Below are 15,400 nucleotides of genomic sequence, written 5' to 3'. Positions count from 1 at the left end.
AACAACGACGAGAAAAGAGAGACGGCAGGCGAATCAGAGGAGTGTAATGCATTTTGTACTTACTTCACTTCAGTTCGGTTTCATGCATCTTCATCTGGGTTGCAACGGTGATGCAACGGGGTCTTGTTCCATTGAGGCACATTATTGAGCTGAATTTCATTGGACATGCGAATTAAAGGGAGGCGCATTGTGGGTCAAACTCTGACGTCACCATGATCCACATGTAAACGGCTTAACGTGCGCTGCGCTCGTACGATTCACGGGCATTTTGCCGTTTTGAATAAACCAGAACAATCCCATCATTTTCGAGATATAAGTGTGAATGGATGTGAACCACTCTCTCTTACACTAAATGGTTGATGGCAAATGCGTCAGTAACTGCCGGGTTAAGCCAAACGGCAAAACTACATGTGCCGTCTCGTGGAATTTCTGTCGAGCTTTTAGAATGCCTGTTATGTTAAAGCATCAGATGATTGGACGCTAGCGAAAAGATGCAACGTGCAATGTGGGCAAAGCGCATAGAATAAACCGGTCATATATCAACCAAACGTGTTATGTAAAACATCGGTTACGTCGTTTGTTTCCCAAACAACGACCGCCGTAAAATACGTTTACTAACCGGAGAATTGAGTATTTGCGGAAGGTTGTGTCCAACTAGAACGATAGTGCGGATTTGTGTTCTTGAAGTCACATGCAACCTGACCTGTGCAGATAATTTGTACGGATTATGCAACACCCGTTGCACTTCCTCTCTGCAGCCTCCTTGTCCGAAGACCAATGCAGGCCGGCCGCCTCGCGTGTGCCCCCTGCGTTCCGCCTCGACGCGCCGCCGCCGGTGCGGACACTGAACCCTCCCGCCTGGCGGCCGGCCCCGGGCAGACCGCCCGCTGACCAGTCGGGCCGGGGCGGGCACCTATAAAGGGACGAGCAGGAGGCAGGTCAGCACTCTTCCGTCACATCTTCCGCATCGCGCTGAGCGCCGCTCCAAGCTCTGAGGTAAGGCTTGACAACGCGGAGCGCGGTGTCCATCCGCAGCTAGGTGGTGATGGTTGGTAGAAGAGAGGCGCTGCGAGCCGGGCAATGACGGTCGACGGTTTTACTGTGACGAGATGAACAGGAACCTTGAGCGGGTATATTGCTGTCGCCTTTTTGAAACAGTGGAATGCTGCAACTTGCAAGCCAGAAAAGATATATTCATCCACCCACTGGTCTTTGCTCATATATTGCAGCTCTGGTATAAACTATTCGGCGGTGCTTAGACGGCAGGGCTCTCGGGAGAGCATGTGGATCAGGGTAATATAGTCGACATGACTGTGGTTTAGGTCTTGTTCGTTGGTTAATGCGTTCCCTGCCTGATCGTCGTACAACATGCGTTGATGAAGGGATCAAAACATAGATCACACACTGGCAGCCGTGTATGATGAACACACGCCGACGAGACATTGGCGGGATGAATACAGCGCTGGTCACTCGATCGAGGTGCTTTGGCCGGTATCCACTCCGCGGGACTTTGGCCAGGGCGTTTGACTGACTGCAAAGATTTTCACATTCATAAGTGGTCTCAAAACTAACAATGGGTCAAAACATTGGACTGAATTGCTTTGTAACCGTTTACAATAAGAGTTCAGTACAATTTGTGCGAATTGTGGATGGAAGCTTCCACAGACATATAACTGTTGCCTAGTTCTCACAGCACCTGTGACGCTGGGTGACGCACTGGACACGGCGTGTTTGGTGTACACCACCAAGGTACACCATCAACACACACCTCGTGACTCGCCAGCCGAATTTCTGACCCATGACTGAAACCTTGCATACCTTGTCCCAAACTTGAGACGTGGGTGGCTTGGCATGGCTATCTCAGAGTCGTGACTATCAGCCTTTCGCGTGTGGTCCGGGTCACGTGACCACTTTTGACCCCTGGCCTCACCGCAGGCACCATGAAGCTGCTGTTTTTGCTGTCGGCGTTGATCGGCTTGCTGCAGGTGGCCCAAGTGCAGGGCCTCCTTGGTTTGGGCCTCCTCAAGGCTGGTGCCCTCGGGTTCGCCCTCGGCAGGGGCGGCAGGTGAGCAGGAATGGGCTACAGTGCATGGTGCAGCTGTATGTTAGGCAAAACACTGACACGGCAATTCAGTGCCTGCACTGAGCGCAGTTGGCCATTTCGTGGTTGAGGCTGCAACGGAAAGTCGAAACGCAGAAGTTATATGATGAGTATATGAGACAATAGAGAATATTGGATAACTTACTCGATCGATTGCAGTTATAACCGGCAGTGCAGTTCAGGCGTCATAAAAAGGATAATCAAGGTGTAGCCGGCTTCATGCAATCTGTTTACCAATACAAAAGAATTGTTCTTTCTGCGTCAGAAGGTTGCAGCTCACAGTGTTCGTATGTCGCGGGTCGACACGATTTTGCACCTAATCAACATTGCATCCACAAGAAGTTTTGCTAGCGTGAGAGATTCGCACAAAACCTACCCCCGAAAAACATGAACAAGCAGACACCCCACCCGCCTCGCTACCAGCGACATCACCCTCACGCTCCGCTCCGTCAGGGGCTTCGGCGGCCGAGGCTTCGGTCGCCGCGGCGGCTACGGCGGTCGCCGCGGCTACGGCGGTCGCCGCGGCGGCTTCGGCGGTCGCCGTGGCGGCTTCGGTCCGCCGCCGCTACGGCCGCGACCTGACGGCGGTCGCTTCGCCGGCGCCGGCGCCGCTGGACCAGGAGGAGCAGGTGGAGGCGCTCCAGATGGACGCCTTCTTCCAGGCGGTGCGTCTGGGCGACGCCGACGGCTGTGGCATGCGGCTCGTCTGCGAGCTACGCACACTCGACCCGCGCTTCCTCGGCGAGGAGGGCAACATGATCCTGGCGCTCTTCGGGTGAGCTGCAGCAGTCTGTGTTTTGAATGGTTTCTTGTAAGAGTATGACTGGGGATGGCTGTTCCTGTTGGTTCACGGAACACTCTAAGCGATCCTTCCGCTTGACGACCAGCATTTACATCCAGGGAGTGCAGTGCAAGGACAACACGCAGTTATATCTTCATTTCGTAGTCAAGAGCAAGCACAAGCACAGCCACATAAACAAGCACAAGCACAAGCACAAGCACGAGCACAAGAAAAAGCACAAACAAACATCCCACCGTTCTATGGTTTCAGCGTTTACCACAAACTGGGGACGGAGTAAACTGCGGCTTTGAGGTCCACTCCAGTTCCGAGACGAGACCGACCTGATGTTGAGCAAAATTTCCTTAATATTCTTCCGTTAGGTTAGGCTATTTGGGCTCATCGGCGCGTACACGACAGCTTTTATTTAGTTAGATATTAGCCTGCTGATCACAGGGACGGCGAATGTCGGCTCAAGCGGCAGACAGTTCTGTTCGAGAGAATGGACAGCAACCCGCCTTTGCTTTTGTATGACTTGTGTTCTACGTTTAGTCGTTATGAAGCCCATAACGCCTGCATGTTCAAGTCATCGTTCATTCACACCAAAGCCTCTTGCCAAAGGCAGTGCTCACAGGCTCTGATTATGACGGATGTCCTGCAAACCCGGTTTCTCATGTTCCAGTCGTGAACATCATTTAGTTTTCCCTGGCAGGCATCATGGAGTCCTCTCGTCGAGTGGTCCGGCATCCTTTTCATAACTCTCGCGGATTGGTTGTTGCCTGAAGGAGCTCTAACGGTTCTACTCCAACGGCCCAGCCGAAAATAAAGCTTGTCATCGGGGTGAACGATCGCTGTCGTGCCGGTGCTTCTTCTGTGTCTCGTGCACCGCTCAGCAAACAAAGCCTGACATCAGCGCAGGGTTAAGGAGACCAGGACCTAGAAAAAAAGATAGCAGTGCATTGGACAATGCAAATTACATTCATAGCAGGCTATGGCCACAATGTGGTCGGTTACGTTTAACTAATCGGGTGTTACAGGCATGTCGTCACGTAGCGCGCTGTAGACACAAGTGGAGCCGCATGTCCACCCGTTCAAGACCGGATTAGGTATGGCCACTTGGCTCCTGCACTCCTGCCCCTTGCCTCGCCCTCGACTCCGCGTGACCCCTGTGCAGTTCCCCCGCCCCTGCCCCTGTCTCTAAGCCTGACACCGCCACCGCAGGTCTGACGTGCCGTCCTCGGGCCGGGCCGACTCCCCGAAGCGTCTGTACGACGCCGCCGCCGAGCTTGGCAGCAGCACCGGCACCGCCGAGGTGTGCGCCCAGACCTTCACCGCCTGCGAGTACGACTCGGAGACGCTGCTGGAGGCCATCACCAGCCCGGAGGAGCAGTGAGCCGGCGCCGGACGATTCCCGGCGTCCTCTCTGTCCGCGGTGGGCGTCCCCACGCGCCGGACCGGCGGAGCACGTCCGGGAAGGATGTGCCGCTCCCGTCCGGCGAGGCGCCGGCTCGCCCATCGGTGCGACGAGCGAAGCCGTGCTGCGCGTTGGTGACGACGTGACTCTGGCTGGTTTGATTCCTTGCAGGTTCCGTGGCATTAATGGGGCAATGAGCGGTCGAGGGCGTTTCCATCTGCCCATGATACCTGTCATGATGATGTGAGCCTTGTCTTCATAACATTCTCATCCACGTCCATCCATGTTGCCTCGTTGCAACATGGACCAATAAACCAGAAACGCAACAACGCCGCGTTTGATGGCCCAGCTCTAACACACGGAGCTGCCGGCCGCAGGTCAAGCGAATGGCGCACTGGTCTTGCAGACCGGCAAGGTTTTAACGATCGGGTTGAAGGTCAAGTTCGTCGTGCGCTGAGGCACTGCCGGGGGGGTGGGTGAGGTTGGGGAGGATGGATCCGCATAGCCGGTCGAGGGCGAGCGGCGCGTGGTGACGCTGCACAATCGCTCGAGTGCAAAACCATCGGCTAGTGTGAGCAGAGTGGTCATGGAAAACGCGGGCAATAGATGGTTGAAAGAACGAAGTACGGACAACAATGCGGCATTGAACTAGAAATATACTAGATGCGCGATGTGGGATAAGTATCTAGATTATGCTAGACATGTGACAGCCAGTAACTGAAGGTAGGGTGGCACAGGTGCTACAATAGGTAAAGTATTTCGAACTTAGATGAATGCTGTGCCGATAATTTTTTGCAAGAAGCTGTCCAAAAATGTTACACTACATTGCAATGACAGTCTGTGCTGCTGTTAGGACACAATGCAGCATATTTTATATGAAGCTGATAGAAAAATCATATTCCTGTCTTCGAACAACCCACCTTTCAGTTGTGATCGCCGCGTTCTCGATTGAGGTTTTAAGACCACTGTGCGTGTCGCGAAAGTCGGAAAATTCACGGCGTAAGGTGCACAGAAAGTTTGGCCCAGTGCACCGTGAGATCTTTGTTTCTCTAAAAAAAAGACTGATGGATCAGGCCAAGGCAATTTAGCAGCCTTCCGTTCTGAAACGGGTTCATCGAAATTGGCCTGATAGAATTCGGTTCATAGCTCTGAAAAGCAGACCTTTAACACGTGAATCCTATGAGCTAGCAGGGACGTTACGTCGTAGAGCGGTGTTGCTACCAGCGTACTTCCGCGAGGGCCGATGGATAATGACACACCGTGCGTGACCGATGCGAATAACACCTCATCGAAGCCGCCATGGGAGACTGCTCATCTGCATACTCAGAGGCGTACACGCCCTGTGTGCGCAGCATCACTCAGCCATCCTGGAGGCTGCACCCTGGCAATTAGTGGTGGCAGCGGTGACCTTGGCGGCCGCATTACATGCGCTTCAAACGGCTGCATGGGGATGGTTATGGCTAATGCCGCAGGCTAAGTCATCCTCTGCAGGGCCTAAACATCTCCCGATGAGGTGAGCCGCCCTGCTTTAATACAGGGTGTCCACAAAGGAGGAGCACTCGGACGTTTCTTCGTAACTTATTAAACATCACATAATTAGAATCCACATATTCTTCCAATGACCAAATGTAGGCGCAATACATCGTCTTAATAATGGAACTGTCATTATTGCACATCCTATATGATACCCTGCATGGTCCACAACCACGAACTTCTTCACCGAAATATGTTTTGTGTAGATAGGAGATCGAAATTAGCTTAGTTGGGACTGGTGCAACTTAAATCATTTTTTTCAGAATCCAAGATGACTGCCATTAACATCTTGAATTTTGGTCCAATTTAAGTTTTTTCTCCATGGCTTGAAGGTTTATGCGACATCATTTTTATAATATTTGTATTGTGGGGAGGCCATTTTTACAGTTATTTTGAATGCACAGGATCAAATTCAGTTTTAAACTGGAAGTGCAGATCCAAACTTGATCATGCATCACCAAAGTTACGTGCATTGACCGATATATGCCATTCATTGTCTTATTGTACTCATTGCAAGGGTAGCACTCACAGAAGCTGCGTGTGTTATATACCGTAATTATGTAAACATATGCTACCCACGCGAAGTAAGTACTATGGAAGACGCTTTTCGCTTGGTCGGGCACGTATAGTTGAAGTTGCCGACCTTATGCTTCTTATATGAGACCCTGCAATGTCAACTACCGTGAATTTCTGACATAAATCCTATCTGTAACTAATTTCATGTAGCCTGGACGGCCAAATTAGCTTGGATGCTGCTTGCACAACTTCGTGCACTTCTCACAATTCCAGATGACCGCCGCCGACATTTGGACTGTTGGTCCAGCTTCAAAATTATATCCCGACGACTTGGAGGCTCACTCGAGTGATATCGTTTAAGTATTATTACAGTGGGCACCCCATTTTTACGGCTATTTTTAGTGTATTGGATCAAATTCAAGGCTGAATTAGAAGTGCAAATTTAACCGTGATTATGTATCACTGAGATTCACCCTCTTGATCGATATATGCCTGTTGTATTCTCATACTCATAGTGGGGCGTGCATATCGGAACAGCTGCATTTGCTATAAGCTATAGCAATGTTAAGAAATGTCACATGCGCGACGCATGTATTATAGGAATCTTTAATGCTCACATCGACATGTCTTATTGGATGTACAATAGCGTCCGTTCAGAACTTCATCGCTGCCAAGCCATGCGCGATGAGTGGCGCACAGCTCTGCAAGGAACTAATACGTTAGCTCACAAATGATGCCACACATCGAGTAGAAAATATTTATATATGCATTAGGAGGAAAATATTTGAGTTTTCATATCGCGACTCCCAAAAGTTGATGAAGTCTCATTATAGTGATTTTGATTTGAAGCGAGACTGTCTGCTGTCTTGGAAACAGTGCAAGCCGAAAGACAGCCAAATCCTCGCATCTTGGTACAGATCAAGCGGTGTAAAACCGTGAATAAGCAGAGCCAAATCCCGTTCAAGTAACTGTCGAAGAACCTCTGGGTATAGAGCGATAGCACTTCTGCTCAGTGTGGTGATTGATATGCATCTCTATGGCAGAGCCGCCCCCCCCCCCCCCCCCACACACACACCAGTCGATCTTGCTGAACATTAAAACCCGCCCACTCGGCCGGCCTTCCAGTCTTGTGGACTTCGGACAGTCATGCCGGCGTTTCACTGCTGACTGAACCTGACGACAGTAAACTGAATCCGTGACTCTAAAGCGGACAGAGCCTTGTCGGGAGCTGAGGCGTGTTTAGAATGGAAGACCCCCTGTTCTGTCGCAGGTGCATGGCCTGGTAGGTGAGTCGCAGAGAGGACACCTCACTATCACCGTTCTGCTGCAGAGGATGCACTCAAAAGGCGTCGAGACATACCAGGAATTGAGAAACCACCTGGGGACAGTCAAAGATCACCTTACCGGAAGTATGTAAGTGAGCTGCTTCTTCAAGCCTAAACTGCTGACGCTCATGATCATGCGGGGGGGGGGGAGCAGGACGACAACTTCCTCCTTCAGCACTGTCTCAAGACAACGCTGCCGTATTTCTTCGCGACAGGTCAGTTCTGCTCGCTAATTGAGCTGACATGTGAGGCAGAAGAGCACCTTTCCCAGCGAGCCAGGTAGGAGCTACGGCGGGCGTGCACGCCTGGTGACACTCAGCGAGACAGCGAGGTCGCAGTGCCAGCACTGAAAGCCTGGAGACTTGATTGACCCACTACACTCTCAGCCGCCCCTCCCCGAAGAACCTTCCGCGTGACCCCCCCCCCCCCCACCCCCCACCCCCACCCCATCCCCACCCGACCCCCCGAAGAAGAGAAGCCAGAAATATTTCCAACTTCGACTGGAGCATCGAAGTCTCCACCGTCTTACCAGCCGTCTTAACAGCAGTATTTACTCCCGAAGCGTTCCTGGATCTAGTGGCTTGCAGCTGCACCGTTCAAAGCAAGACATGCAGTGTCGCACGCTGCAGCTGCAGCAGCAGCAGCGCAGGCCTTGGCGTACAGATTACTGCAAGGGTTAGGGAGAAATCGCATGCTATAGCCGTGGCGCCAGCAAGCAGATGGACATCGCAGGCAACGAAAAGGAGCTGGCTGTACATAGTGATGATGACTATGAACAGCAGTAGAGAAGTGTGACGGGTGCTGACTGGTAGTACGGTGCTAAAGATGCATCTGGGTGTCGCGACACTGCAGGTCAAAGGCCTTCACTGAGCGTGAGATTTTATCTCTGATTTGGTGTCGGATTATTACTCGTAGGCCAAAAATTAGTCCAGTAATGGACTTTGGCACACCATGATAAGCCCCAAAAGAGATATTATACTACCATTTATGTCATCCAGAGCAAAATAAGAAAACTGGTGAGCATCCAAGATGGCGGAGATTGCCGCCTTGAATGCTGATAAATGCTCAAGGTTGCACAAATAGCTAGCAGGCTGGGCTGGCTTTCCTTATCATATCAAGCATATTTCTGCGAAAAAGCTTGCGGTAGTTGACATTTTAAGGTCAACACTCTAACATAACAAAACATTAAATTACAAGGTCAACACAATAACATAATACTAATGCCCCGTCTTAACACAACAAGGTCGAACATCGGTCATCAAATCGTCATTCAGCAGCTTCTTGAAGAAGATGCTCCGGATGCGAGATCAGGATCTTCAGCGGGGAGCGTCTTGCTGGCGGGCGATGGTGTCACCCGCCACATGGGCCGTGACACGGTCCGCCCTTGGGACGATCGCAGCCTCGGGCTCCTCTGTTGTGCGATGTTTTGGTAGCACACCCGCGATCCTTAAGGTGACCCAGTATGATGATATTGCATGGACTGAGGATCAGTGAGTTGAGGGCTCAGCTGATTCCTTTATAGTGCGATTGGTGTCATGGCTTGGTACATGGACTGGCAGCCAGTTAAGGAGTAAGCCCTCAGCCGCGTGCGAACCCTAAGGAGTAAGCCCTCAGCCACGTGCGGACGTTGCAATGTCTTGATGCAGCCACTCCTGATCACAGTCAAGGCGATGTCTTAGCCCGAGGTTTGTCCAAAAGGGCTAAAGGCACAGTGTTAATGTAGCGCTTGTAGTTGATGATGGCGGCCCACCCTGCGCATCTTCGAAGAAGGAGCCAGTGGCATGCTCCTCCCACCTCATGACCTATCAAATAGCAATATTGGCGACAGCCTCTTGTGCATCTTTTCCCTTCCCACCCCATGGTCAACCACGTAGTCGTCTTTTTAAGGATGCAGCCTGCTGAGGGGCACGTGGGGCACGTGAGCCTCCGACGAGCCCCAAGCCTATTTTCCGAACCACCGCGTGAGTACACTGTAATGGAGTCCGCTGGGTCCCCAGTCCCGCCGGACCACTCGACGTTTTCATATTGGGCCACTTGACGCATCGAGAGTACGTCACCAAACATCAAACGTAGGAGCTGAAGGTCACAGCCGTCCGTGAGGTGGGCCATGTCACAGGGCAGGTGGTGGAGGACACCATCACACGCCTGCAAGAGGTCCGCCCGTCCATTGTTGCAGCGCCGTGCACGCATCTAGAGCATTTCCTTTAAAAAGCCGCCGAGCGGTGGTTTTATGGCCGATGTTCGACGCTGTTGATTAATATGTCATGCCAAGTTGTGGAAATCTAAATGACGTTTCAATATTGATCACGAGATGGCTACCACCAAAGTCATCACGTAACGTCTAAGTGCACTTCACCTGTGAGCAATCTGTAAAACACCCGTTTAAGCATCTTATCACGCCTTACATTGACGGAGATATGTAATGTGGGCTATAATGAATGGGGTAAGATTGATGACACCACACCTTCATATCAGTTGAGCAAACAACGTCCGTCCGTGTGGCCGACTGAATGCGACGCTCTCAGGCTGGGGTCAGTTTGACCCCCTCAAGTCTCAAAAGGTAAGAAGGCAAGGTGCTCAAAATTCAAAGGGCATGGAAGGGTGTACGTGGTCTGTTTTGTGTCAAATTTTGAGGTGGTCTCTTAATTTTGACCTTTGGCTGAAATAAGGCTAAAAAACGAGCTTGAAATCGGCGCCGGAAATGTGTAGACCTCCGCAGCACCCAGAGTGTGGCCATTTACAATGCGCATGCGCGGCTGGCCCAGACCGAGAACTCGCGGAAAAACCTAGCGTGAAATGTAATGTGATTACAATAGGCCGTCGTGAGTTCCCGGAACCATTTTGTTCATGCCAGCTTTGCGCGGCATTGACATGAAGACAAGCCGCCATGAATTCCTTGGGATAGAAATAATTGTATAAGGACAATAACATTGTTTTATCCCGCATATTCACCACATATGCAGTATATGTGAGAGGTTCCCCTTCATAAGCCATGGTATATTGTTTGAAAAATTGACACGCTGTGAGTCGCACTGAGACAATCAACATTTTCTTGTGTTTGTTTTAATATCAGCTTGATACTACGCTGCTCTTTTTCCGATCATGCCATGAATATTTCTAAAATCGACATTTCCTGCCATTACAAGCTACATTGTATGGAAGCCAATGCTTGTGATCTTTCATTATTGTGTGACATTTTCACAGTGGGGTGGTACGAAACAGCCCTTTTAATTGGTAAGGCTAACCAAGCTTCGCCAGGGCACGGTTACAATTTTACGGAATCAGGTACTGAGGATTTTTTTAAAATTCCTTGAAGCGTGAGTTTTGAGCACGCTTATACACAATATGAGGTCAGGATAAAGCTGGAGACCGACGTTGCAGTCTCCGTGGGCCGCGCAACGTCGACTGTTGCAGCTAGATTTGGTGGCCGAAAGCGACACGGACGAAAACGACCGTGTGGCAGAAAGCGGGGCTTTTTAACGCTTCTTGACCTTGTTTTGTAGCTTTTGAGGGTAGAGCGCGAGACAGGCCTCACCTGTACGATTTCCATGTTGATAGTCTGAACAGACTAGCAGCTATGACACAACAAAAATTTCGCGCAGTGTTGGAGTATGTACTGTTCGTGTTGGTCTGGCTGCTGATCTGATCGAGGAAACAATGTGTAAATTATGCGATTTAGATAAAGGACCAATAAGACGATTTCGACGCAGTAAGAAATGCATAAAATGTACGAAGGTACAAATTTCCGGTGCGTGGCGGTTTCGCCCGCCTCAGGGGGCTAGCTGGTGTTAGCAACAGCAGCCGACGCCTTCCAGCATATGGAGATTACAATCCCAGGCGATTATATTCTTGCGATTAAAGACTGAAAGCGCGCTTGCTCCAACCCATTCGCAAAACTTTTACCGTTCCGTGATGAAAATGACACCTATCCCAGGCGAACATGGGTTCACTATGTCGATAACGCGCATTAGCTATCAACTGTTGACTTGTATGTTTTAGGACGGAATGACGATAAGTGTTGATGTGCTGATGCGTGATTTTGAAGTTCCTGTGACAAATAGATCATCCATCACTTCGTCGGTGCTTTTTGAGGGGCATAACTGCCACCCGCCAGGTACCGCATGAGTTTAAATCTCAGGGATACGACCAATGGGAAGAGGATTAAAAACACCTAAATTTCTGTGATTGAAAATTGACACTCATCATACCACTACTGAAACATGACAAGTTAATGAGCTCTTATCGCATTGTTTTTCCCACGGTAATGTTCCCAGGCTAGCATTATTCTTCCCCTTGGTACCGTCTGAATTGTATTGACTGATTCAATTGACATGCTGCATATGAATCAGTTTGAATCGGGGAACACTCTGAGCTTCCTGCTCGTGGGAGGCATCGAAAACCTTCCACAAAACATCTAAACTTATTCATTTTTTCTCGCATTTTCTTTGGCAGCAAGATAGCGTAAAGCACCAGCGAATCTATTTTGGCCACGTCCTGGGTGTCACACCGCACACAAATAGCTTGAATATGAATGCCTTTTCCAAGTAAAAGATCACTTGCACACACAGCAGGTCAATGATCTGATCTAAAATTAATAACGTGAAGACGACCAACACTTCGATGACATTCTAATATTTGTACTTATAAACCAGTCAAGAACTTCCCTAAGCGTCTCCATATCTAAAGCAAAAGGGTGGTCGCGGTCATGCTAGGCCACTGAACTATACTAATCGCCACAAAGAGCAAACAAAAGATCTGTTGACTTCTTCGTGATCAAGGAGTTCAGAATGATCGTAAAACGTTGCAACATAAGGCAATTCTTCCTGTGAAATTGGTTTGGTTTTGACCTTAATATGGCTCTAATTCCTAGCCAAAAGTCAAGCGGAATTAGCCTTAATCTACTACTTTTACTACTTCTGCTGTCCGTTTCGATAAAGGCATGTTGCCGAAATATTAACACATCTTTATATGCATTCCCCCAGTTTTTCTCCTTGCAGTTAGGCTAGTCAGGCTAACTGGCTAATTAGGCTATCGTACTGTCGTACCTACTCGTAATTTGAAACGTTAAATCGTTTTAGATACCTTCTTGGAGTTGCATGACTTTATCTAGCACTCTGTTCTCGCCTCAGCTTAAAAGGGTCCGTAGGCATCGCCTTCGCTGGCAGCCAAGCCTGATTTTGACCGGTTGTAGGTTAGCGACCTTAGATGGCATGTTAAATTTGCATACCAAAGATCGACTATTCACTCGTCTACAGAAATGTAAAGGTTGATGTGGCTGCGCTACACCGTTCAGAAGTTGTTCTGAAAAAACATCAGGTGGCAAATTGACTCCCCATCCCAGCGCGTGTTGGAGTCATGATTCGGCTGTAGGACTACATTGGTACCCGTATTTAACCAAGAAACAACTCGATCAACGTCGCATAAGCTCCACTCGTTGAGATCGACCCACGATTATTTTCTTGTGCACGTTCTTCGGGGCATGATATAAAACGTGCTGTTTCGAGATTACACACAAAAACAAGGACGTCTGAGCCAAGGCATTGGACAGGCGCAGTTTTTCTTTGAGACACGTGATGTTCACATGCATATCATGCGCATATCACAGCCAGAATCAAATGGACTGTGCGTGACGCGGGACTTGCTCAAACAGGAAAAGAAATTAGGTGCTAGAAATGCGCTTTAAGGTGCATGTACTGGCAGGACATCCCGTCCTATCTTTCTTATCGTCTGTCCATTCATTACACTGGCGAACTTGCCCCGCATGGCTACTGACTGGGGCCTCCTGCAGGGCCCCCCGTCAGGGCTCTGTACGGGGCTGGTGCCGCAACTGGACATGGTGCATCAGTGGTTACCGCGCCTGTGCCGTGGCGCGTATGCGTATCACATATCGGCGCAGAAAGCCTGGGCTCGAAGACACAAATAGCAAAATGCGGTCGTGCTTCGTGGGCTACAGTTCAGGTGTCGTTGTGGTGACTCTCGTCGTCTTACAACTCGTTAAAACAAAGATCGTACGGCATGCTTAGAGAAGCCCAGGTAAACCGGTGATCACGCTATTTCAGACAGTCCCTACAAGGAGCAGCCCGCGCATGCCACCGTCGCCGTAGCCATGCTCAATTATCAGAGTCATCCGGTCATGAATCAATCTCGCAGCAGGAAGTACCAAATCTTAGACGTCACCAAGAAAAGGCTTCTGTTCTAAACTTCTATTTATCACCACGCACCGCTATCTCGTCTATCATTCCCTCCCACTCTGCCAGAATGTGGCTGACCGAGTGCCACCTACTGGCACTGCTCGTTGTCCGTCATCATGAAATATATTTGGTGTTCCGGATGAGCAGTGCTCATTGTTGCGAAGCTACCACATTCAGCGTGAGCTTGAGCTGCGCGTCGCGTGAATGGTCATGCCACATGAGCCCGAGGACGCAGACGTTACGTCCCGTGCAAAATAAAAACAACGAATAAAAACATTGAACAAACAAAAACGCTGTGTCCCGGACGTTGTCCGGCGGGACAAAAACAAAGGTCAGGTAACATTATGTTAGGTCAGGTTGGGTTAAGCTGGGTTGAGTTAGGTTGGGTCGGGTTAGGTGCGGTCCGTTGTTTCTGGATTACGGGCCCTGCTTCATTTTGAAACACCTTCATTGTGTGCTTAGCTGACTTTTGCATCTGTATTGTGTCCTCTGGACTTGTATTCCCTCTACTCATTTTTTTTTTCATTCAGACTGGTGCCATGGCCTTTATCCCCTTGAATTGTTGCACATTGACTTTGAATAAGCCTCTGAGAGGTTGCAAGAGTTTGACCTTTGCTATTTTCAGGATATCCATCTGACTTTTCATCCTTTTGAGTTAGTGCTTTTTTACTTTCACGCATTTCACTTTGATCGCCTTTGACTTTGATCCCCTTTGACTTTTTCTCCACTGCACTCGTATTTCGTTGTCTTCTTGCATATTTGTCTTTTCACCTGGCTTTTATAGCCCTAACATTTTGCTTTTGAATTTCTGTTCTTTTGTCGTATCGTCGCTAGACTTCTATACAGCTATTTTCATCCCGTTTCACTTGTCTCTCGACCCGTTTGTCTATGCCACTCTGAAAGGAAATTTCCCACCTTTGAAGTTATTCAGGCGAGAATTAGATATGAAAAGGACAAGCTCCCTGTAAATGCTGATATGCTTTCAAGTGTTAAAAAATGATCTAGGCCTAGAAGCGCTATTTAGTGAGTGTGCTGCTCAATACGTCACTGTTTGATTAGTCATGGCACGTTTCTTTATATCGTCAGAGTCCCTGCCAGACTGACCGTGTCTGAAGTGCCGCTGTAACGAATGGGCTGACTCACTTGTGGTACGCCTTCGCGACGCAAGGTGGCGTCAGTGGCTTATGTGTATATATTTTTGTTTCGAACGTCATGTTTGTGTGTTGGCGCTTTTTTAATATTCTTGCACATGCACCAGTGATCTTATTTCTGCTTGCATTTTCCTTCTCTGTTATGATGCTTTTTCAAGCTACTCGATTCCCAGTCTCACGTCCATCATAACTAGTAGGTCTGCCTAAATGCCTGTCTTACGTCTCACAAAACGTGGTTCGCGATTGAGACCTCATTTACCGTGTTTAGCTACTCGGAAGTTAACTGTCGCCCGCTGATGCAGCGATTCGTGCTGACATGCTCAATGCACGAATAAGTCGATGGTCATATTTTTCTTGACCTTGGCACAGTATGGCCAATGAGGAGGCAGAG

At 49.4% G+C, this 15,400-nt stretch overlaps 1 protein-coding gene and 1 long non-coding RNA gene across 2 annotated transcripts; both read left to right on the top strand.

The window, feature by feature from the left end:
- Window positions 1–912: 912 nt before the first annotated feature.
- Window positions 913–2,616, top strand: LOC119093646 (uncharacterized). The gene is made up of 3 exons (XR_005093649.1): window positions 913–996; window positions 1,936–2,065; window positions 2,555–2,616. It is a non-coding gene; the product is annotated as an uncharacterized LOC119093646 (long non-coding RNA).
- A 1-nt stretch (window position 2,617) lies between these two features.
- On the top strand, window positions 2,618–4,622 carry LOC119093645 (uncharacterized). The gene is made up of 2 exons (XM_037216633.1): window positions 2,618–2,876; window positions 4,101–4,622. Exons 1-2 carry the CDS (start codon window positions 2,746–2,748, stop codon window positions 4,270–4,272), a joined length of 303 nt encoding a protein of 100 aa, XP_037072528.1. The 5' UTR covers window positions 2,618–2,745; the 3' UTR covers window positions 4,273–4,622.
- The last annotated feature ends 10,778 nt before the right edge of the window (window positions 4,623–15,400 follow it).

Source organism: Pollicipes pollicipes, unplaced genomic scaffold, assembly GCF_011947565.3.
Source record: "Pollicipes pollicipes isolate AB1234 unplaced genomic scaffold, Ppol_2.1 Scaffold_4002;HRSCAF=4701_pilon_pilon_pilon, whole genome shotgun sequence".
Classification (NCBI taxonomy): domain Eukaryota; kingdom Metazoa; phylum Arthropoda; class Thecostraca; order Pollicipedomorpha; family Pollicipedidae; genus Pollicipes; species Pollicipes pollicipes.
Note: the sequence above shows the minus strand (reverse complement) of the source record. Positions and strands in the feature narration are given on the sequence as shown.

Excerpts from the sequence above, each read along its gene's own strand:
- LOC119093645 (XM_037216633.1), top strand. The coding sequence starts at position 2,746 with ATGGACGCCTTCTTCCAGGCGGTGCGTCTGGGCGACGCCGACGGCTGT. Across the intron at positions 2,877-4,100 it reads ATGATCCTGGCGCTCTTCGG|GTCTGACGTGCCGTCCTCGG; the intron begins GTGAGCTGCAGC and ends CCGCCACCGCAG.